The sequence below is a fragment of the Peromyscus leucopus genome, chromosome 1 (genome assembly GCF_004664715.2).
Source record: "Peromyscus leucopus breed LL Stock chromosome 1, UCI_PerLeu_2.1, whole genome shotgun sequence".
NCBI classification, from domain to species: domain Eukaryota; kingdom Metazoa; phylum Chordata; class Mammalia; order Rodentia; family Cricetidae; genus Peromyscus; species Peromyscus leucopus.
This window is the reverse complement of record NC_051063.1, coordinates 61,055,381-61,081,536: the sequence shown is the minus strand read 5'-3', so window position 1 is coordinate 61,081,536 and position 26,156 is coordinate 61,055,381. Positions and strand designations below refer to the sequence as shown.

Genomic DNA, 26,156 nt, shown 5'->3' with positions numbered 1-26,156 from the left:
TCCAAGCCTGTTTAGAACATGTACAAAAGCTAGGCTCATTCCGCCCGCCTGTTCCCCCAAACGGCAAGCTCTATTTGTGGGTGAGTAGCCTGTCCCTTCTTGCTTATCATGAACACCAGAGGATCCTTAGCCTCCCCCAACTGTCCGGAGGCAATCTTACTCAACCTCTAAACTCTGCCCCTAGGACCCTGGAATCAGTAAAGATGTCGGGTGTCTGCTGGGAAAGAATTAACCCAATCAGGGGACTGACCTGACAGGAACTATGCCTCACTTCTACCTGATGGAGCTCAGAAGAACCTGGACTCCTGTCTTTCCCTGAGATCTGAGATTCCTGACCCCCAAGTCCTCTCCTTTCCATATCAGGCTTGGTCTCATCCTTCCTGGAAGCCCTGGCTGACTGGTCTCCTCCTCCAACCCTCAGAGAGCGGTGGTGGGTTCCTACAGCCTCTTAGCAGAGGACCTTGGCTTGGATCCACACTTGTACACATCTCCTATCCCAATCCTCAATCTAGAATCTACCCCAAACACACTGCACACACCTGGAAACAGAGCCCTGGGCCTGATCCATCGGTTCGAACTCCCACGGCCCTGCCCCTGACTGTGGGCTTTGAGGCATGTTCTCACTGGGCTTCCCTGGGCACCCCATGGCTGCCCCATCCTGTCACTGCTCCTCCTGTTTCTGATCTGCTGAGCTGGAGTGAGCACACAGCAAAGGAGATGCTGATTTTGACGCTGTGGCCTGACCACTACCCGGCTGCAAGGTAGAAAGTGGGGTGGGCGCCTGAAGGAGCATCTGGTTTCAGAGCAATGATCGACCTGTCTGGAGGGGAATGAGTCAGGATAGGAATGGACCTGGTTCAAGCTAGATCAGAATCGTGTCTTCCTGGGGTTTCCTCGGCACCATCAGGAGGACTGAAGTGCTGTGTACCTGTGTACCAGGCATCTCTGCCCCTCCAGGAGTGTGGGAACAGGGCAGGCAGGGTGACATGGGGGAAAGAAGGCATTTCTGTAGGTTCCAGAAACCTCGTGGTCTGTGGAGAGAGATCCGGGGCTCAAGAGCTGCCCAGACAAGTGTGGTATCTGTGAGCCTCCCCAGGTTTCTGCTTTCCCTTTTTCTCCTGAACCTGGATCCCAGGGCCAGCCTCTCTCCTTCCTCTCCTCTTCCTCCTCCTTCTCCTCATCTTCCCTCCCCATCCCGAAATGGACACCCTGTGCCGCTTGAGTGGTCAGGATCCCAGCCTTCTCCCGACCAGGGTAGGGTCCAAGGCAGGACAGAAGCACACCCTTGGAATCTCTCAAGCCCTGCTGGGGCAGACGGTGGGAAGGGGGACTCGGGAGGCGTGCCTCGTTTGGCCAATGAATGCTCAGAGGCTGCTTTGCCAGCTTGCCCTGATCCCAGGGCGGGTGGAGCGAGCTGCCAGGCAGGCGGGCCAGCCCTGGTGTAGTGGGAGGACCCAGGCTATTGGAGGGCGGGACCTTCCCGGGTCACTGCGGAAGGGCAGGTGTCACAAAACAAGTGGGAGGGTTCACCCACCAGGAATGAAGCCCACGCTCTCCCGGTGAAGACAGGTATCCGAGGTCACCTGTTGAGCTTCCAGAGCCCAGGATAACCACCTGGTATCAAGGCCCTTGGGATCTCGGGTGAAGGCTGTCCTGGGGCCCTAATGGTAGAGTCAGGCAAAACTTTGAAAGGGGCTTGGCCTGGCCGTAAAATCAGGTTCCCACCCGTGGTAGAGGTTGGGGGGGGGGAGGAAAGCCCCATTGTGAGACTGAGCTGCCCTGAAAGGGTAGGACCTGAAGAGCTGAGCTGTTCGCCAGTCTCTACTCCACTGCAACTCCAGAAGCCCCTGGAGCTGCAGGCAGGTCCCAGAAGAAGGAAGGTTCTCAGTGGAGCCAAGAAGGCCCCTGCATAATGACTTACATCTACTCCATACCCGCCAAAAGCAACAGCCAGAAACCACACCTGCCCGCATGTCCCTCTAGAAATAAGGCATGAGGTCTTCCTGTGGAGGGCACCTGGGGGCTCAGCCAGATGCCCCTTTCAGGTGGGGGTGCCCCATGAAGTATGGGATGCCCCTGTCTTCTCCTCTATGGAGGCTATGCCCTAGACCAGGAGCTGGCAGATGGGGAGGGTACCTGACCAATCCTTGAAGGTGGAAGTAGCTGGGGAGCCCTAGGGAGCCCTACAGTCCACCACTCTCTTCTCCCTCTCCTGCAGGCACAGGCCACCCCTTCCAACCTGGTGAGTCAGCACCCAGCCAGAATCAACAGGACTTTTGCCCCTTGCCTGCTGCAAGGCTTACCCTGCTCTGGCTCAGGTCCCTGCAGGGCTCCGGAAACTGCCTGCCCGTGATGTCTGGCCAGCTCCCTGGCAGCATGGGTGCTCTGCGACGGCGAGGGATCATCATACTCACCTATGTGCTGGCTGCCATGGAGCTAACTTGTCTCTTCATGCAGTTCTCCATTATACCAGTGAGTAGCACCCACACCCACACCAGAGGCCCCACACTGCCTTCCTGGTGGGCAGTGGCCCGGAGCACAGTGGGGCTTGACGCTGTTGGACCCCTCCTGCCGGATAAGTTAAGGAGCCTTGGAACTGGACCCATTGACACACCCCCCAGCCTCTCTGCCCTTCTTTTTTTTTTTTTTTTTTTTTTTTTTTGGTTTTTCGAGACAGGGTTTCTCTGTGTAGCTTTGCGCCTTTCCTGGAACTCACTTGGCAGCCCAGGCTGGCCTCGAACTCACAGAGATCCGCCTGCCTCTGCCTCCCGAGTGCTGGGATTAAAGGCGTGCGCCACCACCGCCCGGCCTCTCTGCCCTTCTTGAGGCAGTACCCTCCTCCTGTAACCACCCTCATTTGCTGCCCACTGCCCTTGTTCCTCCCCCGGAAGCCCATACTGGACACCTACTCAGCTCCTGTCCCAAAGGGCTGTATGAAGTCCTAGTCTTTCCTGACCTTTGTGACCTTTTTGTCCCTTTGTCCTGCTAGGCGTCCCCTCTGTTTCCTTGTGTCCACACTTCAACCCTATTCCATGTTACCCATGTCACTGGTTTCTCTCCTACACACCAAAATATGAGGACAGGGACTTGAACCCACAGCCTGGCTGAATCTACCTGAATCAGGGCAGAATAGTCACTATTGGCTACAGGGTACCTACCTACAACCTCACTTTTCACTGTTTAGTCACTCAACAAATCTGGATGGAGCTGGCCCACGGGCTTCCACGGTGTATGGGCAGCAGCATCTGGGAGAACTCAGGGGTCGACTATCCATCTCCTTTTTCTGTCCATCCTGGGGGGCGGGTGGTTCATGACATTGGCCACAGACCACCTTTCAATGCTCCCTTGGAGGGTCTCAAGGCCAGGCTGGCTGGAGCATTGGGTTGAGGTGGGCTCTGTGCTAGGCTTGGGCCCCACTCACTATATGGTCAGCAGGCCAGGCTAGGCAGAGGTGAGACGCCTAGGCACACAGGAATTTTGATTGAAGCCAGAACCCTCCTCACATTGTATCCAAAAGTCCAAGGTTCAGGAACACAAAGAGCAGAGTCAGATAGGATCAAGATGTGAAGTCTGAGCCTTGGCTGTCCTGGCCCTGCCTGCCTGCAGCTGGGGATCTGGGTTAGAGGCAGCCCTGGCCTTTGTGGCTGTTCTGGGAGTGGCAGACACTTCCAGCTCTGGACCCCACCCTCCATCAACCCTTCTAAGTTGAGCTCTGCTCGCTCACACCGGGACCCCACCCCAAGCCTCCTTCCTGAAACGCGGGAGCCTGGACAGGAGCCTTACCTTCCTCCTCATAAAAGGGGAGTGGGCACGGGGAGGAGAATATATTTCAGCCTCAGAACAGCCTGCAGAGATCTCCAGTGGCTCCCAGACAGAGGCTCTGGTTGGCCAGCCTACCCCCACTAAGTCCTGTGAACAGACACTGGACTGTGACACAGCAGAGTGCAAAGGACCAGAGAGCTCCCCCATCCCCCATCCCCCCACCCCCCCGAGCTGGCAGCTGACAGTGTTTCAGTGGTGATGGTATAATAATTACACTGTGCAGTGAAGGAAGAAGAAGAAGTGGTCGGGAGTCAGAAAGGGTGAGGCCCCCGAGAGTCTAAGGGCACATGGCAGATTTGGGGTCAGGAAACTTTGGCTGAGAAGGCAACATAAGAGCAAAGGGGTGAAGGCAGCCAGAGAAGCATTGCCAGTGCAAAGGCCCGGGGGTGGTGCGGAGCCTGCTGCTAGAGGGGGCCTTGAGGTCCCAGGACCACACCCATCAGGTGCTGAAGAGATTCCAGGACGGTTAGGGAGAACTGTGGAGAGGTGAGAGGGGGCCGATCTAGGGCTAGTGGATTGGCTGCGGTGAGAGAAAGGAGTTCAGGGACGACACTGGGACTTTGGACCCAATCCTGGGAGGACGGAGAATGCTGCGTGCAGTGAAGAAGCAATATTAGGGGGCTCTGCAGCCAAGAGCACTGGGTTTGATTCCCAGCACCCACATGGAGGCTCACAACCGCCTGTAACTGTCGTCCCGGGGGATCTGCTGCCCTCTGCAGGCTCTACACATACATAGTGCACAGGCTATATGCAGGCAAAGCAGTCACACACATAAATAAAATGAAAAAAAAAATCAAATCAAAGAAACAATAGTCAAGGACCAGTGGGTCTCGAGGAGGACAAGTGCCCAGTTCCCGCCTTGCTGTGCCGGAGATGATTTCAGACACGGTACGGAGTAGAGGAGGAGGAGCATGCCGGCAGGGGGACAGAGGCGTGGGGCTCTACATGGTAGAGATGGCCGCAGCAGGCTCTCCAAGTGTGAAAGGAGGCTGGTAGAGACTACTGATGAGGTAGGAGACCCAGCACAGTCTCGAGCACAGGGTCACAGAGGAGGAAGCAAGCCGATGAGGCAGATGCCAATCAGACCTGCTGGAGCGTCCCTGAGCGGACTGCTGGAGGGGGGGGGGGGGGGGGGAGGCAACTGCTTCAGGTGAGGCAGGAGACACCTGGAACACCTGGACCAGGACCCAAGGCTGTAGGGACTGGAGGAGAAGGCACTAGGAAGAGTCCTAATAGAGGGCCACTGTCGGAATGGAGGCCCCCAGGAAGGCCTCAAGAGAAGAGAGGGGAGTTTATGAAGTGTTATCCTTAGGACAGATGCCTTTAGGGTTGCGGACTCAATTAAGACAGGTGGGCCAGGAAAGGAGGAAGGAGGAGGCAGAGGTCTGGAGGGAGACAGCGGCTCAAGTGGGGTGTAGTTCAGGTGGGGAGGATGAGATCCTGGGGTCCCAGGACTGCTTGGGGACTCTATTGGGATACCGACACCTCCCTTCTCCTGTCAGTCTATCAGATAGAGAGGCCGAGTCCTAAGGAACTCACAGAGCAGACTGTCTTGCTGGGCAATGGGCCATATCTCAGAGGTTATTAGGGAGTTTGGGGGCAGTTGCTGGCTGGCCAGGACAATGCTATAAAGCTTTGAAGACAAAATATTGAGGATGGATGTCTTTCTGTGGCCCACTTGAAGTGTGTTCTGCAGAGGGGGTGGGGCCAGAAGTCTTTGGCTTGGGACTCCGACAGGGTCCACCTGAGGGAGGAGGAAGAGGGTCCCCAGGGAAGGCCTCCTCTCCCAGGACTCTGCCCTCTGCTCCCTCCCACCCTTACCTGTCTGAGGTGGTCTGACTACAGACCCTTCTTGTGTTTCAGTATCTGTCTCGGACACTGGGCCTAGATTCTGTCGCCTTTGGCTACCTGCAGACAACCTTTGGTCTGCTTTCGCTGCTGGGTGGGCCTGTGTTTGGCAGGTATGGTGTGTGGGGGATGCAGAACCCACAAGACCCATGTCAACCCCTCAGAGTCTGGTCCCTGGCATGCCTGCCTGTTCAATGGGCGCAGGAGAGGTCCAACCCCTGGCCGGTTTCCAAGCATCCTTGGCGCCCCATTAGTGATACCCTGAACTCCAGCTGGGGGCCTACAGACGATATCCTTGGTGGAAGCCCATATACCCACACATGCCCTGGGTGGTCCTTCACCAGCCTCCCAGCAGCCCCAAGTGGGGAGGGAAGGGGAGGGCCCTGACTGCTGGGGACTGACTGGCCCTGCTGCCCCAGGTTCGCAGACCAGTGCGGGGCTCGGGCAGCCCTCTCACTCTCCTTCCTGGCGGCCTCGGCTCTGTACCTGCTCCTGGCGGCCTCCTGTAGCCCAGCCCTGCCCGGTGTCTTCCTGCTCTTCGCCTCGCGCTTACCCGCAGCACTCATGCACACTCTTCCAGGTAGAGACTGGTGGGTAGGCCTAGCTGAAAGGGGGTAGAGGGGAGAGATGAGGGCGTGGCTTCAGGTAGGGGGCAGGGGGCAGATGAGTGAGATGGCAAGAGTGATGGCCTCCGAATGGAGAGACAGACGGTACGTGGTCTGGGACAGACCAGATAGAGTGGAGAGGGTTGTAGAGGCATGGCCTGGGTGGAGGGCTCTGTGGAGGGGCTGTGGGGGGATACAATTTGGGTGGAGGGGCTGCGAGGTGTGGCCTAGTTGGAGGAGATTGGGGGCTTGGCCTGGACCCCTCAGGGGGCTCTCCGCGGTGAGGGATCGGGTCCAGCTCAGCTCCCTTCCACCTGCAGCTGCCCAGATGGTCATCACAGATCTGACGGCGCCCGCAGAACGGCCCGCAGCCCTGGGCCGACTGGGTCTCTGCTTCGGCGTTGGAATGATCTTCGGCTCTCTGCTTGGCGGGACCCTTAGCACCAAGTATGGGTAAGTGGCCTGGCAAGGACCCAGGTGGGGAACCGGGGAGGCACTGAGCAGCCTGCTCACCCTCAGACCATCGACCCAGAAGCACCACCTCTCTGAGACTTGGTTTCTCCACCTAAATGCCGAGCATTTGGGGACCACCAACACGCAAGATGGGTGGGGGCCTTGGGGTGGCGTCGCCACCAGGGGGCGCTACGATAACGTCCAAGATCGTAAAAGTACCGCATTGGGAACACCTGTCCTGTCCAGAAGGAGGGGCTGGGAAAGTACCTCGGGCATTCACGTGTAAACTGGGAGTCCTGACATTCTTTCTTACTGCAGTCAGTCCCATTCAAGCTGTTTCTAGAGGTGCCTGTACTCTCGGGAGGGGGCTGTGGCCGGGATCCCTTTCGAAGAAGAGGGAGGAAGGGATACCCAGGTGTGCTGCCCGCCTGGTGTGCCTGACTTCTCCTCCCTAAAAGTTAGTTCTGACAGACTTGAGGAGATCCACTGAGTTAGGCTTCTACCAAGTTCCCAGCTCTCTGCCCTAGAGCGCTTCACCTGGTCCTGTCCTGGGGCCTCAGTTCCTTTCCCCCACAGAAAGGCCCCCCAGTACATGGTTCTAGGGTGGTAGGCTCTCTTGTCTGTTCCCTGCGGTGGTGACAGACCCAGCTATTTTTAAGCAGGTGAGGGTCTCTTAGGAGAAAAGCCTCACCTTGGACTTAGCATGTTCCCTGGCTCCTTGCCCCAAACCTCCTGCACCCATCCCAGGGAGATCCTAAGAGTCAGCCTGCAGCTGCTGTCATTGAGACCAGAAGCTCTCCTGAAGTCAGCTGAGGTGCTGGGACAGGTGCCTCATCTGGCCCAGGTGTGTGCTCCTTCTCAGATGAGCCTGTGTCCTCAAGACCCACACAGCTCTCTGTAGGCTGTCTCCTGGACAGAACCTTCCTAGTGCCTAAACCCTTGTGATTTAGAGGTGATATCTGAGGGACTCTTTGGTCACAACCACACTCTCTCATCTTGGATGAACAACGCCAGTCCTAGGTTCTCAGGGCTTGACTTCCTCCTCAAGCCAGGCCCTCTCGAGGGCCTGTAGCCTAGGCTCCCCAAATTTCTTCAGACCAACCCAATGACAGTAGAGGCAGCTGGGCAATGGCTGAGCTTAGAGTTCCAGGTATGGGCTGACACCGTGGGCCCCACCACAGCATTGTTCTAGGATGGTCTGTGGTGGGCTCTCTTGTCTGTCCCCTGCAGTAGAGACAGACCCAGCTTGGCAGGAAGGTCCCCAGTGAACCATGGCGGGGCTCATTGATGAGGCCCTGAGTGTCCTCTCAACATGTGAATGGCAGTCTGAGCTTGTCTGCTCACTAGTGTTAATTGAATATCTAATAAGTTCCTCCAGGGCTCTAGATTCTGGGGAGCAATGGGGAGTAAAACAGTCCAAGTCTCTAGGGTGTGTTAGAAATGGGTCTGGGGTCCTAGGAAAATGGCCACCGAGGCAAAGAAAATGACCCACAGGGTGAAAGGTTTCACTTCTGCAGAAGGGGACAGGCACACCAGTGGGGGTAGCTAGGTATTTACTCCGGAGGCAAAGGGTCCTTTGCCTCACCCTGAGTGGTCAGAGGTTGGTCTGGTGTTTACGTGCACCTTTGTGTTCTTACAAGATCTGCTGATTTTAAACCGATAAGCAGAATGCAGTTCTGAGCAGAGTTCCCGACCTTGAGCGGCTTTGATTCTAAGAACTGATGACCCTGGAGGAATTTGAGTTTCGGCCAAGCAGCTTTTTTTTTTTTTTTTTTTTTATCTTTTCCTTCTTTCTTTCTTTCTTTTTTTTTTTCTTAAACAAAAAAACAGGATCTCATTATGTAGAGCCCTGACTGGCCTGGAACTTGCTAGAACTTGCTATGTAGACCAGGCTGACTTCAACCTCACAGAAATCTGTCTGTTTCTGCTTCCCAAGTGCTGGGATTAAAGGCATGCACTGCCACATCCAGCTCTTTTATATTTTTTAATGAACTTTTGTCTTATTTGACTGGTTGATAGAAAAGACAGTACATTTCCCTCAGATGTTATAAAGTTGGATTGAAGTCAGGCAGTGGTGACAAATGCCTTTAATCCCAGCACTCAAGGAGGCCAGCCTGGTCACAGAGGGAGTTCCAGAGACAGCCAGGGCCACACAGAAAAACCCTGTCTCAAAAAAAAAAACTAATGATAATAATAATTATGATGATGATGATATGATGATGATGATATGATGATGATGATGATGTTGGATTGAACTATGTGAGACATGGAAAGAAGAAACTAGGATGGGGATGGATAGGTGATGATCAGGATTTCTGAACAGGTAAATTTTAAGTAGACACCCAATGCAGTATAAGATGGAGACAAATAACCAGAATGTTCACAGACCCTGGGTGGCCAGGGAAGTGAGGAGGCCAAGTGGCTACAGGAGCCAAGGAATGGGAAGAGCCAAGCCACAGAGCTGAGAAGTAGGGGATGAGTACACAGCAGGGAGACGAGGGTGGGGCCTCTGCACCATCCAAGTGGGTAAGGACAGTGACTGGACCAGAGATGGCCATTGGGGTCTGGACAGAGAACAGAGTCTTGGCTGTTTCTTCCCCTGGGTGGGAGGGGAATACAAACTGGAGCCACAACACCAATGTGCAGTCCAAAGTCCAATTTGGGCTCTCCCCAATTAGGGGGTCTGGGCACCATGAAGATCCCCTGGAGACGGCTGAGCTAAAGGACTTTGGAGCAGATATACAGCTGAGCACCCCTGCCAGCGGAGGATAGCCATTGCTGCATCCTCCAGAGTGCCATGGATGCTCCTGGCCTTTCGAGTTTAGGATGCAGAGGAGCTGTGTGGCTTGCAGAGGGCAGGGACCTGAGCTGCAATAGCAAGGTGACTCAGGCCCAGCAAGGGTTTTTCCCTGTGGCCTCCGCTTTGCAGTCCCTGGATGGATCACAGGAAAGAAGGAGAGAACAAAGGGGTCAGCATCAGCAGACTGTGGCTGTGCAGGGAAGAAGAGGCGGTCTAGCGGAGCCTTCTTCGGGATGCAGGCACCCAGGGAAAGGCAACTTTCAGGGGGACACCCAAGGCCACCCTCCTGCTGCCAGGGACAGGGGTGCATCCCCTTACCTCTACAGGTTTTCTCACCTGTGATGTAGGTCCATGGGTTCTCCGAGCGCCCCCAGTGCTGCGGGGTGACCTAACTAACCCTCAGGTACTGAGCAACCCAGATGGTGCACAGTCACTGCCGTCCACACAGTTTCCACCAGCAGTGTGCCCCAGCCAGCCCCTCCGAGAGCCCCTTTGTCCTCACCTGCATTGTCTGCATCCAACTGCGGACTCAGAAGACACCACTCACTCCCCTTTTCTTCCCAGCAGCCCCCCCCAAAATGACCTGCTCCTCTGCCACACCTTCCAGAATATTCTATCAGCTTCACTACCTCCTCTTATCCCAAGATCTGAGACCCTTTATAACCATGACATTTATATTATGTATAAAGAGGCCAACCTCAACATCTCATTTACTGAATGGGGGACCTGAGATGCAAATGAGGAGGCAGTCCAGTGCCCAGACCTGCGGACAGTGTACAGTGAGAATGGGGACTTCTTTAAGTTGTCACACATAAGACATCTGAAGGAACCTTCATGCGCAAAACTGACCTCACATTGTCCAAATTTGTGGGAGGTGCATGGGAAGTTCTTTCTTGATGGCTTATAGCTGAGGGGTCTGTCTTTGTCCCACCAGATGTGACTAGCCAGATCCATAGCCAGGCAACCCTCTGGGATTCACACAGCTGTGAGTGTGATTGTCCCCCCACATGTTTGTGAGGGCATGGAGGCCCGAGTATTTAAGCCATTTGTATGTAGTCACTTCTCATTCCCATAGAGCCCCAGGACCCAGGTGTCCTACAGTGAGGGCTTCTACCCCCACAGGCAACCTGAACACCCCCCAACTCCCCACCTCCAACTCCCACCTGCACCTATGAGCCACCCATACTTTACCCTCCCCCTCCTTAATGCAAATCAAGATCACGGGGGGGGGGGCTCTCTGTCCCCTGTCTCTCTGCCCACCCCTGAGAGCTTGTCTCCCTAGAAGGTCCCAACCATGCCCATCTTTGAAGCCTGGGGCAGCAAGTGGGAGGAGGAAGTGGACTTGGCACTGGAGCCTGCAGGGGTGGGCACTGGTGTAACTGGTTTGGGCCAGCCTAGTGCTCAGATCCAGGAGGCTGAGCTGCCCAAGGAGGGCCCTGAGCCCAGAGCCACTATGCACACATCCGCAGGTAGGGGTGGTCCTGTAACTTATCACCCTGAACCCTAACATCTCACAACCTGGGGTTGGACCTTGGGAAGGGTCCTGAGCCATTGGCCCTCAGGACCTGGTTCAAGTATTAAGAGTCAGCCTCTAGTCTGAGAACAGCCAGGGTCATGACATGGGACCAGAGAGGAGCCCTGCCTATGGGTGGGCAGCAGCATTTGTGAGTGTAGGTGCCTGTCAATGGAGGCACAGTCCCATAGACAAGATACCCTGGTTATTTGAAAAGATCCAAGGGGTGAGAGTGACCAGAGCCAGGAAAATGGGGCAAGGTCCAAAAGGGCATTTGGGGGTGGTGAGGATACCACCTTCACATGGTCTCAGGGACCACCATTGCTACTGAGCACAAGACCTATGGAGCCCCTAGTGGCCATATAGTAAGTCCTTGCTGTTGGGATATTGGCCCTTTGGAGGCAGATAGGCAGTGAGTGCCCTAAGTGGTTAAGGCCCAGGGAGGGGGGAGGACTTCCCAAGAGATCAGGTCTTCATTCTTTTGAAGGTGGAGCCCTCAGGTTTACTGATGGGTATTAGGAGACCTGTAGGGTTTAAGACAACATGGGATATCCAAGTTCAATCCTGGGAGCTGTGGAAGTGACCCCAGTGATCAAGATCTGGGGTATGAACCGGTGACTGGCAAACTAGGCAGGCTGCCCTGTAAGCCAGTGGTTCTCAGCCTTCCTAAGGCTGGGACCCACTAATACAGTTCCTAATGTGGTGGTGACCCCCAACCTTAAGGTTATTTTGTTGCTACTTTGTAACTAATTTTACTACTGTTATGAGTCATAATGTAAATATCTGATACACAGAATATCTGATATGTAGCCCCTGTGAAAAGCTCCTTCAGCCCCCAAAGGGGTTGAGAACCACTACTGTAAGTAAAGCTGAGGTGATAGCCAGCCTCAACTGTACCACTCTTCAGATCCAAGCTTGCAGGGTTCAGACCAGGATGTCCGGGAAGACAGAGCTACTGAGGAATCCTGCAAACCCAGGAACAAGTGACCCAGGGCCCCAGCAAACTGGGACTTCCTTCTCCCATCCCAGTGAGGGCCGGCTCAGCTACAGCCGTCCAGCATGTTGTTGGCCCAGCTTGACCTGTAGCCTAGGAGCCTGGACTGTCACCCACAAAGAGCAGGAATTTGAACAGACGCCACCAAGTCTGATGGGACGTTAAGAACTGAGCTAGGGCGTATCTAGCCACAGACACTGAGGGTCAGGTTCCCCCGAGATAACAGTGGCCACCTGCAAACCCTCCTGGATACCAAGTGGCCCTTGTGACCCCTGCTCAGAGTCATACCTAGGACTGTGCATTGATTGCAAATCTTATCTGGTCTCTGAGGCCTTAGAGAATGGGCCTCTCAAAGCCAGGGAGGCGGAGGGGTGGTGGTGTTCCTCACCCCTCAAGTCTTCAAAGGCTCCAGACAAGAAGAAACTGGTCATTTGGTGAGAGTCCTGGGTCACAATGAAGAGGCGGGAAGAGGAGCTTGGAGGGAGCTCCAGGCTAGTAAGCACTCGGTAAAGGGGATTCAAAACTTGGTTGGGGGTTCTAGGAGCACTCCACCTGCAGGGCTTTGGTTTTCAGATTCCTCTTAGCCATAGGGCTTGCTAGGTCAGGCACATAGAGGGCAGGTGATGCAGGTGGTTTGTGACTAAGCCCCAGGCTGGGTGTTCAATGGTGCTCTGGAGTCCCCTGCCCCCAGCTCTTGTGAAAGCGATCATATGCACCCTGTCTTCCAAGTTATGGGAGAGAATATGTCACCAGAGGCTCTAAGCCACATCTGCACGTTAGCACCTGGCATCAAGGACCTTGGCTCGACCTCCCTCTCAGGGCTTTGGAGACTTTGGGCAGGGGTCCAGAGTGGTAAGGAAGGAATTGTCATCCTGGAACACAGCAGGGGCCCAGATAGGGTTGGGCAGAGTCTAGGTCAGGCAGAGGGCCACCCTCAGCATTACAAACAGGCCCTGGAAACAAGGGGAAAAGAGCTGTGAGTGTTTGCTGAGCTATGACTGCAGTGCCAGAAGCCTCCTTGAGGCTGGCAGATAGGATGTGGGTAGCCAGGCTCCAGGACGGCCAGAAGCACCGTGGTGAGGAGACAGACAGCTGTAGTCCAGCCCTCATTTGCCACTGGGGAAATGCAGTCAGGGAAGATGGGCACAATGTCTATGGAGGACCCCTCATCTGTGACAGCTGTCCATGAGCCCACCTATCCAGGTTCCATTCATCAGTGGATGAGAAGAAGGTGATGGGAAGGGCAGTGAGAGGCTGAACTGATCTCATTGAAGTCTTGGCTCAATTTACCAAAAAAAAAGGTATAAATAAAATGTACCAGGTGTGGCTGGGCAGTGGTGGCGCACGCCTTTAATCCCAGCACTCAGGAGGCAGAGACAGGCGGATCTATGTGAGTTCAAGTTCAGCCTGGTCTACAGAGTGAGATCCAGGAAAGGCGCAAAGCTACACAGAGAAACCCTGTCTCGAAAAACAAAAAACAAAACAAACAAACAAAAAAAAAATACCAGGTGTGGTGGCGCATGCCTTTTTGTTGTTGTTGAGGGGTTTTTTTTTTTTGGGGGGGGGGTTGTTGGTTGTTTTTGAGACAGTCTATGTAGCCTTGGCTGTTTTTGAATTCACTATGTAGACCAGGCTGTCCTTGCACTCACAGAGCTCCACCTGTCTCTGCCTTTGTACCACTATGCCAGGCTGGCAAATACCTTTAATCCCAACACTTGGGAAGTAGAAGCAGGCAGATGTCTGTGAGTTCTAGGCCAGCCAGGGCTACATAGTGAGACTATGTCTCAAAAGAAAAGAAAAAGCAAGAGAGAGAGAGGAGGGGGGGAGGAAGAAGGAAGGAAGGAAGGAAGGAAGGAAGGAAGAGGAAGGGAGAGGGAGGGAGGGAGGAAGGAAGGAAGAAAGAGAGAGAAAGAGAGAGAGAGAGAGAGAGAGAGAGAGAGAGAGAGAGAGAGAGAAAGGAAGGAAGGAAGGAAGGAAGGAAGGAAGGAAGGAAGGAAGGAAGGAAGAAAGAAAGAAAGAAAGAAAGAAAGAAAGAAAGAAAAGGAAGAAAGAAAGAAAGAAAGGAAAGAAAGAAAGAGAAAGACAGCTGTAGTCCAGCCCTCATTTGCCACTGGGGAAATGCAGTCAGGTAGCCAGGGAAGATGGGCACAATGTCTATGGAGGACCCCTCATCTGTGACAGCTGTCCATGTGCCCACCTATCCAGGTTCCACTTATCAGTGGATGGGAAGAAGGTGATGGGGAGGTTCAATTCCCAGCACCCACATGGCAGCTCACAACTGTCTGTAACTCCAGTTCCAGGGGACCCAGACACCCTCACACAGACATGTAGGCAGGCAAAACACCAGTGCACATGAAATAAAAATGAATTAATCATTTTTAAAAAGAAAGAAAGAAAGAAAAGAAAAAGTAGAAAATGAGGCACGGGGGGGGGGGGTGTTTTGAGAACCTGTCCAGCATGGGCTTGCACCTGTGCAAGCCACAGAGGCGGGACCCTGAGGGGCAGCTTGTTGGAGAGAACTTGCTGGGGTGCGATAACGCGGAGGCCTGGAGGTATGTCACACTATCTCACAAGCTTGAAAGCCTTAGGGGTTATCTGCCCTACAATTTTACCTTTTTTTCTAAAGAAAAAAATTTTAAAGATGTAATTTTCGCCAGGCAAGGCAGTGCACGTCTTAAAGTCTTAAAGGAGGTGAAAGGCAGAAGCAGGTGGTCCTCTAGGAGTCTGGGGCCAGCTGGCCTGACGCAGCAAGTATCACACCAGCCAAGGCTACGGAGTGAGACCCTTACTAAAAAGACAAAGATATATTCTTTTTTAGGGTTTTTTTGTTTGTTTGTTTTGTGATTTGTTTGTTTGTTTGCTTTTTTGAGACAGGGTTTCTCCGTGTAGCCCTGGCTGTCCTAAAACTTGCTATGTAGACCAGGCTGGCCTGGAACTTAGAGATCTGCCTGCCTCTGCCTCCTGAGTGCTGGAATTAAAGGTGTGTGCCATCACTGCCCGGCAATTATTTATTTTTATTTATGTATGGGTGCCATGTGTGAGTGTGAGGCCCGAGAAGTCTGAGAAGCCTGTCATGTTCCTTGGAGCTGGAGTTTCAGGCAGTTGTGAGCTACCTGATCTGGGTGCCCAGAATTAAACTTGGGTCTTCTGAAAGTAAGGGCTCTTTCCGCTGAGCCATCTCTCCAGACCCCGAATTTGTGTTGCATCGTGTGTGTGTGTGTGTGTGTGTGTGTGTGTGTGAGAGAGAGAGAGAGAGAGAGAGAGAGAGAGAGAGAGAGAGAGAGAGAGAGAGAGAATAGGAGGGAGCGTGAGCCATGGTGTGGTTCTAGAGGTCTTAGGACAATGTGCAAGTCAGTTCTCTCCTACTGTGTGGGTTCTAGGGCTTAAACTCAGGTCAGCAGGCTTGATGACAGGTACCTTTACTTTCTGAACCACCTCACTGACCCAGAGTTTCACTCCTCACCCCCCAGGACTGGGAAATGATTGAACGCCTTGCAAACACCAGAGAAGACTATCAGCACTGAGCCACATGTCCCCACCCCCACCACTGACTTTCCTTCTTGCCTGTTTTTCCTTTCAGTGTTTTGTTTTTGGGGAGTTGTGAGTTCGAAGTGAGTGGCAACCCAGTTTTCACAGGCAGCGACCACTTGTGGGCTCAGGTTCTCCTGGGAGCCTGCAGAGTATCCCAGCCCCAGGACCTGCATTCCCAGGGCAGTACTGGCCTTTGATTTGCTGGTCACCACTCAGAAGACAGACAAGATCCAAGAAGGGACCTAGGGCCCTACCACCCACCCTCACTTGTCACCAGTTTGCTAAAATAGCATCATAGGTGGCCACCTCTGCTCCTGAGTGCTTCTGGAGCTTCTCATGAAAAAAACGGGTTTCGTCCCCACCTGGCCAGGCCTCACGCAGTGATGTTGGGGCTTCAGAGGCCGGAAACCGAAAGAAAGGCCTCTGAGGCCAGCCACTGGAAAGGGTGTCCCTCTCTGTGTCACCCATCATTTCCTGCCAGTCCCTTGGGGCCTGAAGAGGTCTCATTCTGGGGTCCAGAGTTATGTTCCCTGATATTGGCCAAGGAAGGGGTCCATTGAGGGAGCCATAGCCGCCGGAACTAGATGCCCAGTTGCTCTGGAGGATAGGGAAATAGTAAGAATGATGTGCCAGCCCCACACTGGGGAGAGCTGTTGAGGTCTGCTCTCTAGTAGTGGCCCTGCTGGTTTCCTTGATACCCCCTGCCTGCAGGTGTATGTCAGAGTTCTAGCAAAGGTGCCTGCACATGCGTATGTGATTGTATCTGTTGTCCCTCCGAATGAGAGAGATACTCTGTATTGGTGAGCTTGTCTGTGCATGCATGTACATGACGGGAAGGGATGCAGGCAGCTTAAACTGGTTTTGTTTGGCGGCTTGGGGGTTCTCCCAAGACCCTGACTCTCATTCATGTCTGTCCAGGAGCCAGAACAGGGCAAGTGTGGGATGCTGCTGAGGTCTGGGGCAGTACCTTAACAGTCCATGTGAACAGCTGGTCACATTTACCTGCTGAATTGTCAATGCCAAGGGCCAGCTTAGGTCTATCTGTTCATAGGGTCCAGATTTCTAAGCATATGGTAAAAAGCACCCTGCTGAGGCCAGGGCCTGGCTTGGGGGAGGGGCAGCATGCTGAGTATGTAGGAGTTCTCGGATCTGTGGAGGGAAGGGTGTACCAGCCTCAGGTCCTTGGCTAGCTCAGAGAAATTCCCTACTCAGAGGAAGTGTTGGGCTTAGCACTGAAGAAGACTATGAGATCTAAAGACCAGTCCCAGGTGCCTGTTTTTTAGAGGGACAGGCTGTACTGGAAGTATTGGGCTGTATGGCTCCCAGGGGACAGGGAGTCTCTGGCAGGCAGGAGGATTCCCTACAGAATCATGCATCAAGGGCCTGAGACACAGAACCCAAACTCACCAGCCCTGGCAGGTCCTGCCGCCCCCCACCCCCACCCCCACCCTGGGAGTGGAAAAGGGTCTTTTGAAGGAAGAAAGGTGATTTCTTAGAGACCACTTAGTGCCCAGCCTGCCATCACTGGTGAGAGGACCCTGCACCTGGTCTCAGGTCTCTAAAGCTGTCCTCAGGGACACCCACAAGTCTGTCAGTCCCCGAGGAACCTGGGAACCAACTGTACCCTGAGCAAGGCCACTCGACCTCGTGCTGCAACCCTCTAGACTCACACACTGTCCCAGACTCCACCCCACACCCCACCCCTCCACCCACCCACCCCCCTACCTCCCAGAGGCTGCAGGGCCTGCATGTTGGGGCAACTGTTATCTGATAACATACTTTAAGGGACCGAGTGTCTGGAACTGTGCACCTTTAGCAGGTGAGGTCTTAATGGGGCCAAAGGACAAGGCGGGGTGGGGGTTGCTTCAGAATGTATCCCTGCAGCAGCACACTGTATGACCCAGGCTGTGCCCCCAGGATCCAGTGTCCTGCCATCGTGGCACTTGTGGTCACACTCCTAGGAGCTGTCCTCAGCTTTACCTGTGTCCCTGTCACCACCAAGGAGGCCAGTGTCCAGTCAGCCCAGCAGGGTAAGCCCCACCTGCCCACAACTGGTCCAATGCATACCACTTTGCCCCAGAAGTCAGCACCCTGTGCCTCTACTGGGAATAGGAAGACCTTCCAGTCAAGAGGTTTAGGGGGCACATAGGGGAGGTGAAGTCTCCTCTCCACTTCTTGCTGCTGATTCCTTGTACGTCAAGCTGGACACAGTTATAGGAGTCAGGCAAGCCAAGGCCCCGAGCAGGGGGGCTCTAGAGGCAAGTCTAGAAAAGCCAGGGAATCCTCGGGGGACACAGAGAGTGTGGGGGTGGCTGCTAGTCTCTGAGTGCTGAGTGTCCAGAGCTATGTGAAGTTGCTGGTTCAGTGGGTGATCCCACTGAGGTGGAGGCAAATATGGGTCAGGCCGGCTCTTCAGAAGGGTACCTCTGTGTCTCTGCCCAGCAACTGAGAGGGAGACTAACCTGGGAGACTCCTGGGGACTAGAGGCTGATACAAGAAGCAGGAGCAGGGCCCCAGGGATCACTTAGGCATAGACCGGAGGCCGGTGGCTGAGAGTGTCCTGGGTGTGAAGGCATGCCTCTCTGGCCGTTCTTGCCTTCTGGCTGGACTGGGAGCAACTGCCCTTGTCAAGAAGGCTGAATATAGAGAAATGTTCTAGCAGAGCTAACTGATGCCAGGTGCATCTTCTCCTGAACACCTTTCCCCCATTCACCTGGGAGGCAGGGGTCCTGAGTTGGTCAAAGTGTGATGAGTGGCCCAATACCCCCCAGAGGCTGTGGGAGGAGGCTGCCAAGAGAACTGTCAGCTCTAAGCCTGGGGGACAAGGCTGGCAGCTAGACCCCCACCACCAGTGTTTTTGACTGATGTCCCGGGTGGCCAGGTGGAACCAAGGCTAGTGTGTTTGACCTGAAGGCCATCACCCGCCTGCTGCTGCTGCCTAGTGTGTTGCCTGTATTCCTGGTCAAGGTGATCTCTGGCTTCCCTTCAGGTGAGTCTCACTGCCCATCTCCACTCGTGTCCAGGGTCTGGGGTGGCTGAGAACCCAAGCCCTGGAGATCCAGGTCTAGGTGATGCTTTGTTCTGCCTCTGAGTCCTTATTGTCCAGTTATATCTGTGGGGGCTTCCAGCACACACTGTGGGTGCAGACTCAAGTTATGTGCTAGCACAAAGGGAGGATAAGGGCGTCAGTGTCCTCCCTGCCCTGCTCTGGATCCTCTTATAGGTCGCCACCTCAGGGCCTGGCCCACAGCCCACAGATTCTTAATAACCTTTATGTCTCACCACCCAGACCTGGCTTCCAGAAGTACCATATAGGCCTGAGAGGTGGCCAAACTCTGGAGCCTCTTGCTCTAGCCATCTGGTGAAGGATCACAGGACTCTTTACCCAGTGCGCCCTGCTTTGAACATACAATAGTGACCCTGTCATTCAGAGACCGCCACAGTCTGAAGGTTTTTTTTTTTTTTTTTTTTTTATGCTGGGAATAGAACCCAGAGCCTCACAAAAGCCAGGCAGGGGTCCTACCACTGATCCCACTCTGGGCTCAGAGGTATTAAAACCTGAAAGGTTCAACTCTTTCCTGACCCAGAAGCTCTGTGGCTGTACAACACCAAACTGAAACCCTTGGCAGGGATGCTGGGGGACACAAGGAAGCTGTCCCACCTGCCAGCTGGGACCAGGCCCACCCATCTAGGCTGGATGTTTCAGCTACAGTGACTGGGACCTGAAACCACCTCTCCCCCTCACACACACACACATAAGTGGCGGGGGCCTCTGAGGATTCCCATGACACCCTGGGTTCCCATCCTGGCACCTTGTAGCTCACAGGGACTACTAAACAGCAGTCCCCCAGGGAGTCAACTTCTACAGAATCCCAGATGGTGTTAAATGCCCTCCCTGGCCAGGTAAGTCCCCTGCCTAGGACACAGGAGGGAGGTGTGTACTGTAGTGGGACCCGACACCATGGCTGACCTGCTCTTCTACCTAGGACTCTTCCTGGTGATGTTCTCCATCATCTCCATGGACTTCTTCCAGCTAGAGGCTGCACAGGCTGGATACCTCATGTCCTTCTTCGGAGTCCTCCAGATGGTGAGTGAGGCATGTGTAGAGAATGCTACAGGGCCGAGAGGACTCAGTTTCCCAGCATTAGTCTCTGGGAGACCTGCCTCCAGGATGACTGAGTGGCCATCCTGGCTCCCTTCTCTCCCACCTAGGGGTCCTCTCTTAGGGAGTGTCTGAGGAGGCCTGGGGTGGCTGAGAACCCAAGCCCTGTGTGACTCAGTGCTGGGCAGCACACAGGTCTGGGAGGGACGGAAGACACCAGAGGTGGTCGTGTTGTGGTGGGGCTCTGACTGGAGTCAGGGTCTGTTCCCCCTAACTGTGTAATGTAGCAAATTTTCAGACTCCATTTCCTTTCTTAGTTGAGTGATGCTAACCATGATGCATGTCCCGTGGGGTGTCTGGGGGTGTCATGAGAAAGATCCTAGGCACTCCGGGACCTCTTTAAGAGCAAGGCATAGTCATCTAGTATGCTGCCCTTATAGGGAGTCAGGGGTACCCTTGGAGGTCAGGGGTGCCCTTGGGCATGTTTGAGGTACAAGTGGAGCATCCTCTCAGCTAGCCCCTCGGGGTCCAAACCCAAGGCCAGCATCGTCAAAGCCTGCTACCCCCTCCCTGGTTCCTACTGGCATTTGACCAGACCCTGGGTGGCAGGCGGGGGCTGACGCGCTACCGTGGCCCAGGATGACTGCCTGTTGGTCGGGGCACAGGAGTGGCTAGTCTGAGACTAGCAGTGGAGGGGTCCAGATCATTCTGGAAGCTTGGTGGCATTGCTGGCACCTCTGAACCATCTGCTCCCTGAGCTTCCAGGCTCAGAGTTGGCCTACTCCCTGGTCAGCCCCACTCCCAAGGACAAGGAAAGCCTCTAATCTGACCAGTAAGAAGGGCCCCCCTGGGTTGGGGATGTAGCTCAGTGGTGGAGCGCTTGCATAGCAAGCACAAGGCCCTGGGTTCGAGCCTCAGCTCAAAAATAAATAAATAATAGCAAAAAATAAAAATTAAAAAATTAAAAAAAAAAAAGAAGGGACACCCTGGTGGGAATAAAAGAAAGAAAGAAAACCACCAATACTGCCCCATGGGTAAGCAGAGCTTCATTCTAAATGGATTGCTTGCTGGGAATGTAGCTCAGCTAGGAGAGTGCTTGCCTAGCACACATACAAAGCCTGGGTCCATCCCCAGAACCACATAAAGCAGGCCTGATGGTGCTCGCCTGTAATCCCAACACTCAGGAGGTGGAGGTAGGAAGATTAGACGTTCAAGGTCATCCTTGACTACATAGTGATTTTTAGTCTAGACTGACACCCTTTCCCAAAAAATGAATGAATATGAATGAACAAATGAATGAATGAATGATCTGCTTGCCATTTGCTTGCTGCCAGGCCACACCAGCCTGTACTCAGCTGAAGTCCAGGCCCTTGGAGACAGATGCTTCTGGGGTCTATAGTTATAGTCACGTGGAGCTGTGGTGACAGGCAAGTTAGAGTAGTAATTTGGGATTATTGCAGAGGCTTAGAAAGAGGGATCTGGCATAGGGACCTAGCTCAGGGGAGAGCGGGAAAGGGAGGGCAAGAGAGCAGGTGTGGTAGAGCTCTGGGCCCCAAGACCAGCCAGGAGTGGGTAGACTTGTGCCCTTGGACAGAGGGTAAGGCTGAGGTCCGCCTGGCATGTCCCAACCACATCAGGGTGGGAGTGATCACCCAAAGTTCTCAAGAAGAAGAAAGTTCCCATGCAAGCCATGTCCTGCCACTCTTATGCTCCTGCAGGTTCCCAGGGGATGGGGGCACTGGGACACTGGGGAGCAGTATGCAGGGAGTCCTGAAGTATGGGATCAGGGTCATGGCTCCATCAGGCTTGCAGACCATCTCTACCTACCTATCTATCTATCTATCCATCTATCTATCTATCTATCTATCCATCCATCTATCTGTCCATTTATCTTATTTTGTTGTTGTTTGAGGTTTTTTGTTTTTTGGGTTTTTTTTTTTTTTTTGAGACAGAGTTTCTCTGTGGGTAGCCCTGGCTATCCTAGAACTCACTCTATAGACCAGGCTGGCCTCAAACTCAGCCTACCTCTGCCTCCCGAGTGCTGGGATTAAAAGCATGAGGCACCACCATCCAGCTAGCAGACCATGTCTCATAAGGAGCCCTCAAGAAAGACTCCTGTGGTAGCCCTGATGCCTGACTGTCACCCAGAGCTGTTCTAGAATGCTAGCCATTCCGCCCGGCACTGAGGTAGGAGTCGCATAGAGCTCCTAGGGTAGCAAGTAAGATTCTGAGTAAGAGGGAGAGACGCTGTAAAAGGAGCGTGATAGCAGAAGGAAATAGCGAGGACCGAGGAGGGGCTGGGGTTGGACAAAGACCAGGCATTGGTGACATTTACAGGGAAGGGTGGCCTGCTGGTTTCTGGGGAGTGATAAGGAGTCTGAGTAAAAGGAGGGAGGCTTAGGCTTTAACTGCTAGGTGGAGGGACAGCAGCAGGGTTAGTTGATGGTGTGAGAAGGCAGAGGGAAAGTGGCCCTCTTGGCTGGTTGACTAACCTCACTGTTTTGTCAGATAACGGTGAGGCTTGCATGGCGTCTGGAAGCTTATTTTCAACTTAATGGGGAAGTCGAGGCTGGGGCGGGTCGCCAGGATGGAGGTCCAAGTGGCTGAGGCCAGCATTAAATGCTTCCATAAAACCATCCAGAGAGGGTTTGTTTTTCTAAGACATTGATGGTTCTGTAGGAAGCAACAGGGTTCTGCCAGGCCTGGTGGAGGTTGTGGCTGAACCGGTTTGGTTACAAGCCTGGATCCAACCCCCACGAACCCTGACAAGCACCGGCTCCAGCAGTCTGACAGCTCTGACTCTGCTCAGTCCTGGTCTTTGGTCTCACAACAACACTTCCTTCCTAGTAGAGACGGGCACTTCCTATCTGATGATGAGATAGGGAGCCTCACCCTAGGCTGCCTGGCCTGCTGAGTCATGTCTCTGGTGTCCCTGGGTATCCCTGGCATGGATTCTCTTTCCCTTTTTCTTGAGAGGAGCCATTGCCCTATGACCTTGTAGCTTTCTAGGAACCACGTGACTCAGGTGTCTGCTCTGGTTGCAATCCCTGCTGGGGGTGGAGGTCCTCTCAAGGAATGCAAATAGTTGAGAGGACCCTAGCCACCAGTCCAGAGGTCCCCTTGCCTTGAAGGTATTTCCGGAATTGTCAGGGTCAGAGTTTAGGTCCTGGAGCCCTAACAACCTTGGTTCAACCACTTCTCAATAGGTCAGCTAAAGAGACAGGGAGCAGTGAAAAGCAAACAGAAGAGTCATTTAGTGCTACCATATCAGGAAGATGGGCAAAGAGGTCCAGAGACTCCCAAGTCTGTCCTCAGGGTCCAGATATGAGGTTGAGGCTTAAACAGGGGGCAGGAGGTGTGCATTCCTAAGCAGTCCTGGTCAAGGTGTGGTACTGCCCGTCACTGACCCATCACTGTCAGCTCCAGTCTCTCCTGCAAGGTGGTCTGACAAGTTCTCAGAACTCTGTGAGATCTCTCTGGGAGGCAAGCTCCCCCTCTGGCCGGCACCAGGATTCAACCTTTCCCTTCCCCTGTGTGAGACTCCTGGGAAAATTCCAATGCCTTAGGGTCTATTGTTTCAAAATTCTGATGGCCAGAGAGAGGCTCACAAGTGTCTTTTTAGAATACCTTCTCTCCTGACAGAACCCTTTCAAAAGGGCAGAAGTACAGGCCGTGGTCTAGACCAATAGTTCTCAACCTTCCTAATGCTGAAATCCTTTAATACAGTTCCTTAACCAAAAAAAAAAAAAAAAAAGGCTGGGCAGAAGTGGCCTACACCTTTAATCCCACCACAGACAGACCAGCCTGGTCCACAGAGCAAATCCCAGGACAGGACAGTGAGGGCTACACAGAGAAACCCTGTCTCAAAAAACTAAAAAAAAAAAAAAAAAATACGGTTCCTTATATTGTGGTGACCCCCAACCAACCATAAATTATTTTTGTTGCTACTTCGTAACTGTAATTTTGTTACTGTTATGAATCATAATGTAAATATCTGTGTTTTCCAATAGTCTTAGGCAACCCCTCCCTGTGAAGGTCATTTGACCCCCCCAAAGGGTCGAGACCCACAAGTTGAGAACTGCTGGTTTAGACTGTCTTCTCCTCCCCCTTGCCATCCTTCCTAGGTGATCCAAGGCCTGGTCATTGGGAGACTGAGCAACCGTTTCCCAGAGGAAGCCCTGCTGCGATCCAGTGTGCTGGTCTTTGCTGCTGTGGGACTGGGCATGGTGAGAGCACACACACACACACACACACACACACACACACACACACACACCTGCCCTGTGAAGCAGGTCTCGGGCCATCCTCCATCCATCCATGTCTTGGGTGTGCCTAAGTCGCTGGCCTGCCTCAGGCCACATTGCACTCTCTCTCCTCCCCAAGCGAGGCATCTTCCGTGGTGGAGCATTATGCGTGGGACCTCAGGGTGGGCTGCCACCTGGCTTTGCAACTTCCCTGCTCAGCATGGCCCTGCTCATTGCTCCGCCAGGCGCTGATGTCCAATGTTCTCCACTTCTGCTTTCTGATGCCCGCCCTGGTATTCAGTCTCTGTACCCTCAACGTGGTCACCGACAGCATGCTGACCAAGGCCGTGTCCGCTTCAGACACAGGTGAGCTGTACATAGGGTCCCAAGAGTCAGGGTTCCTCCCAGGGGCCTGGGCCAGAATAGGTGGGGGTGACAAGAAAGAAGAGCCCAGGTAAAGATCCTGCCCTTTCCTAGCCCTACTGACAAGTACAGGGTCAGGCAAGGGCATAGGTGGAGGGCTTCCTGGAAGAGGCATTTGGCTTGGCTCTGATCCATGTTAAAATTTTACTAAAAAGAAGAGAGACCAGAGACTTTGTCTAGGCAGAGGCCAGAGGAGCAAAGAAGTGAACCTTTGAGGGCTTACAGGGCCACTTAGGGAAACAGCTGGTGGCTGGAGAGGTAATGAGGCCAGAGAGGGAGAAGAGCATGGGGGACTTCCCTGTCCTTGACACCAAAGTGCTCAGAGCTTCCTGAATGGAGGGTTTGAATCCACAGAACAAGGGAAACCTTCCGGGCCTGGCCTCCAAGGCTGTCTAGGGTGGCCACTCCATGCTGCCAAGATAATAGCTTCAAAGGGCTGGGCCAGGAACTCTCTCTGAAAGGACCAAAGGAGGTGTTAAGGCCAGGCAAGTGGAGGGTGGGGCTGGCCAGGAGGAGCAGGCCAAGCCACCCAGGCCACGTCACGCCTGTGGTACCACCCCTTAGCTTGGAAAGGGAAGAGCCTGGTTTGCCTGGGAAACAGGAGCCTGCAGAGGAGGCGGTAATTGCCCGATGTCAGTTAGTGTCTGCAGGCCTGTGGGCAGTGAGAGAGGCTGCATCTGAGTTTCCCCAGAGCAGGCCCTGAGTGTGGGTGGGGCCTTGCAGGCCCTTGTCTTGGCCCAGTTAAAAGGCTGGTCTCAGAAGACCCCGACCAGTGAGCAGCAAAGCTTGGTGGGTCGGTCGATCCGTCACCTTCTGGAGCAGAATGGGGGCAGAGTGTGACTCCCACCTGGGGAAGGCAGGTAGGATGGGTACTGCGTTAGTGAGTCCTGGTGTCCACTGACAGTCACTTTAACAAGGTCCTGTACAGGCGTGTCCACACTGAGACAGCTGACCAGAGACATGGAGATATGAGCTCACGCACTCAGGCGAGGACACTGGTAACCCTCGTAGTGTCCTCCATTGGACGCTGAGATCCACTGAAGCTAGAGGAGGGTGTGGGGGGGGAACAAGAGGAAGGGCCATATGAGAGGCACCAGGGACACCATGCCCAACCAGAATGCCAGCCCTTGAACCCTACGGTGCCTCAGGGGACCAGACCCTCCCCAGCCGAATCCACACTGGCCATCTCAGTCACCATTAGGAGAGAGTGTGAAAGCCAGCACCCCGGATGTCCTGGGTGGAGCCCAGCCTATGCAAATTACATCTACACTGACAGGTCTGGGAGGGTGTGGCCTACTTCTGACCTGTGACCCCTTTCCCAGACTCCTCCCTTGCTTGGGAAATTTGTGGGGCACACAGGGAAACTGACCCTCTGAGTGGAGGGTGTTGTGCTTAATTGGGGGGGGGGGGTAAGGGATTGCTGGGGGTGAGGGGCGTATGTGAGGAAGATGGACAGGTACTCTGAAAATTGTCTCCAGCCATCCATGAACAGAAGACTGGACTATGGCCAGAAGGTAGGCAGCCTATCCAGAGACCTGCCCGGGGTCTGACTGCTATTTCCCCTTTCTCCCAGGGACCATGCTGGGACTCTGCGCATCTGTGCATCCACTGACCCGAACTCTAGGACCCACCCTGGGGGGCCTGCTTTACCGCAGCTATGGCGTCTCCATCTTTGGCCATGTGCAGTTCATGGTGAATTTGCTTGTCCTGTTGGTCCTCTGGAGGAAGCCGTTGTCCCAGAAGAGAGACAAAGCCCAGTGACCACAGAGCCCAGTGACCTGGCCCAGTCAGGCAATAAACTTCTGAACCTCTTCCTCCTGA

The 26,156-nt window shown here is 54.0% G+C and overlaps 1 protein-coding gene across 4 annotated transcripts; it reads left to right on the top strand.

The window, feature by feature from the left end:
* Positions 1-26,156, top strand: Slc22a18 (solute carrier family 22 member 18). Of its 4 annotated transcripts, XM_037208825.1 has the most exons (12): positions 1,518-1,617; positions 2,219-2,242; positions 2,319-2,472; positions 5,686-5,783; positions 6,090-6,250; positions 6,596-6,728; positions 17,484-17,596; positions 18,448-18,555; positions 19,553-19,653; positions 23,793-23,894; positions 24,158-24,278; positions 25,909-26,156. In XM_037208825.1, the coding sequence occupies exons 3-12, from the start codon at positions 2,353-2,355 to the stop codon at positions 26,094-26,096; spliced, it is 1,245 nt and encodes a 414-aa protein (XP_037064720.1). In that variant the 5' UTR covers positions 1,518-1,617; positions 2,219-2,242; positions 2,319-2,352; the 3' UTR covers positions 26,097-26,156. The 4 variants fall into 4 exon arrangements, with proteins under 4 accessions (XP_028726839.1, XP_037064718.1, XP_037064720.1 ...); XM_028871006.2 differs by lacking the exon at positions 1,518-1,617 and adding an exon at positions 1-80 and having other exon boundaries at positions 2,219-2,472; XM_037208823.1 differs by having other exon boundaries at positions 1,495-1,569; positions 2,219-2,472.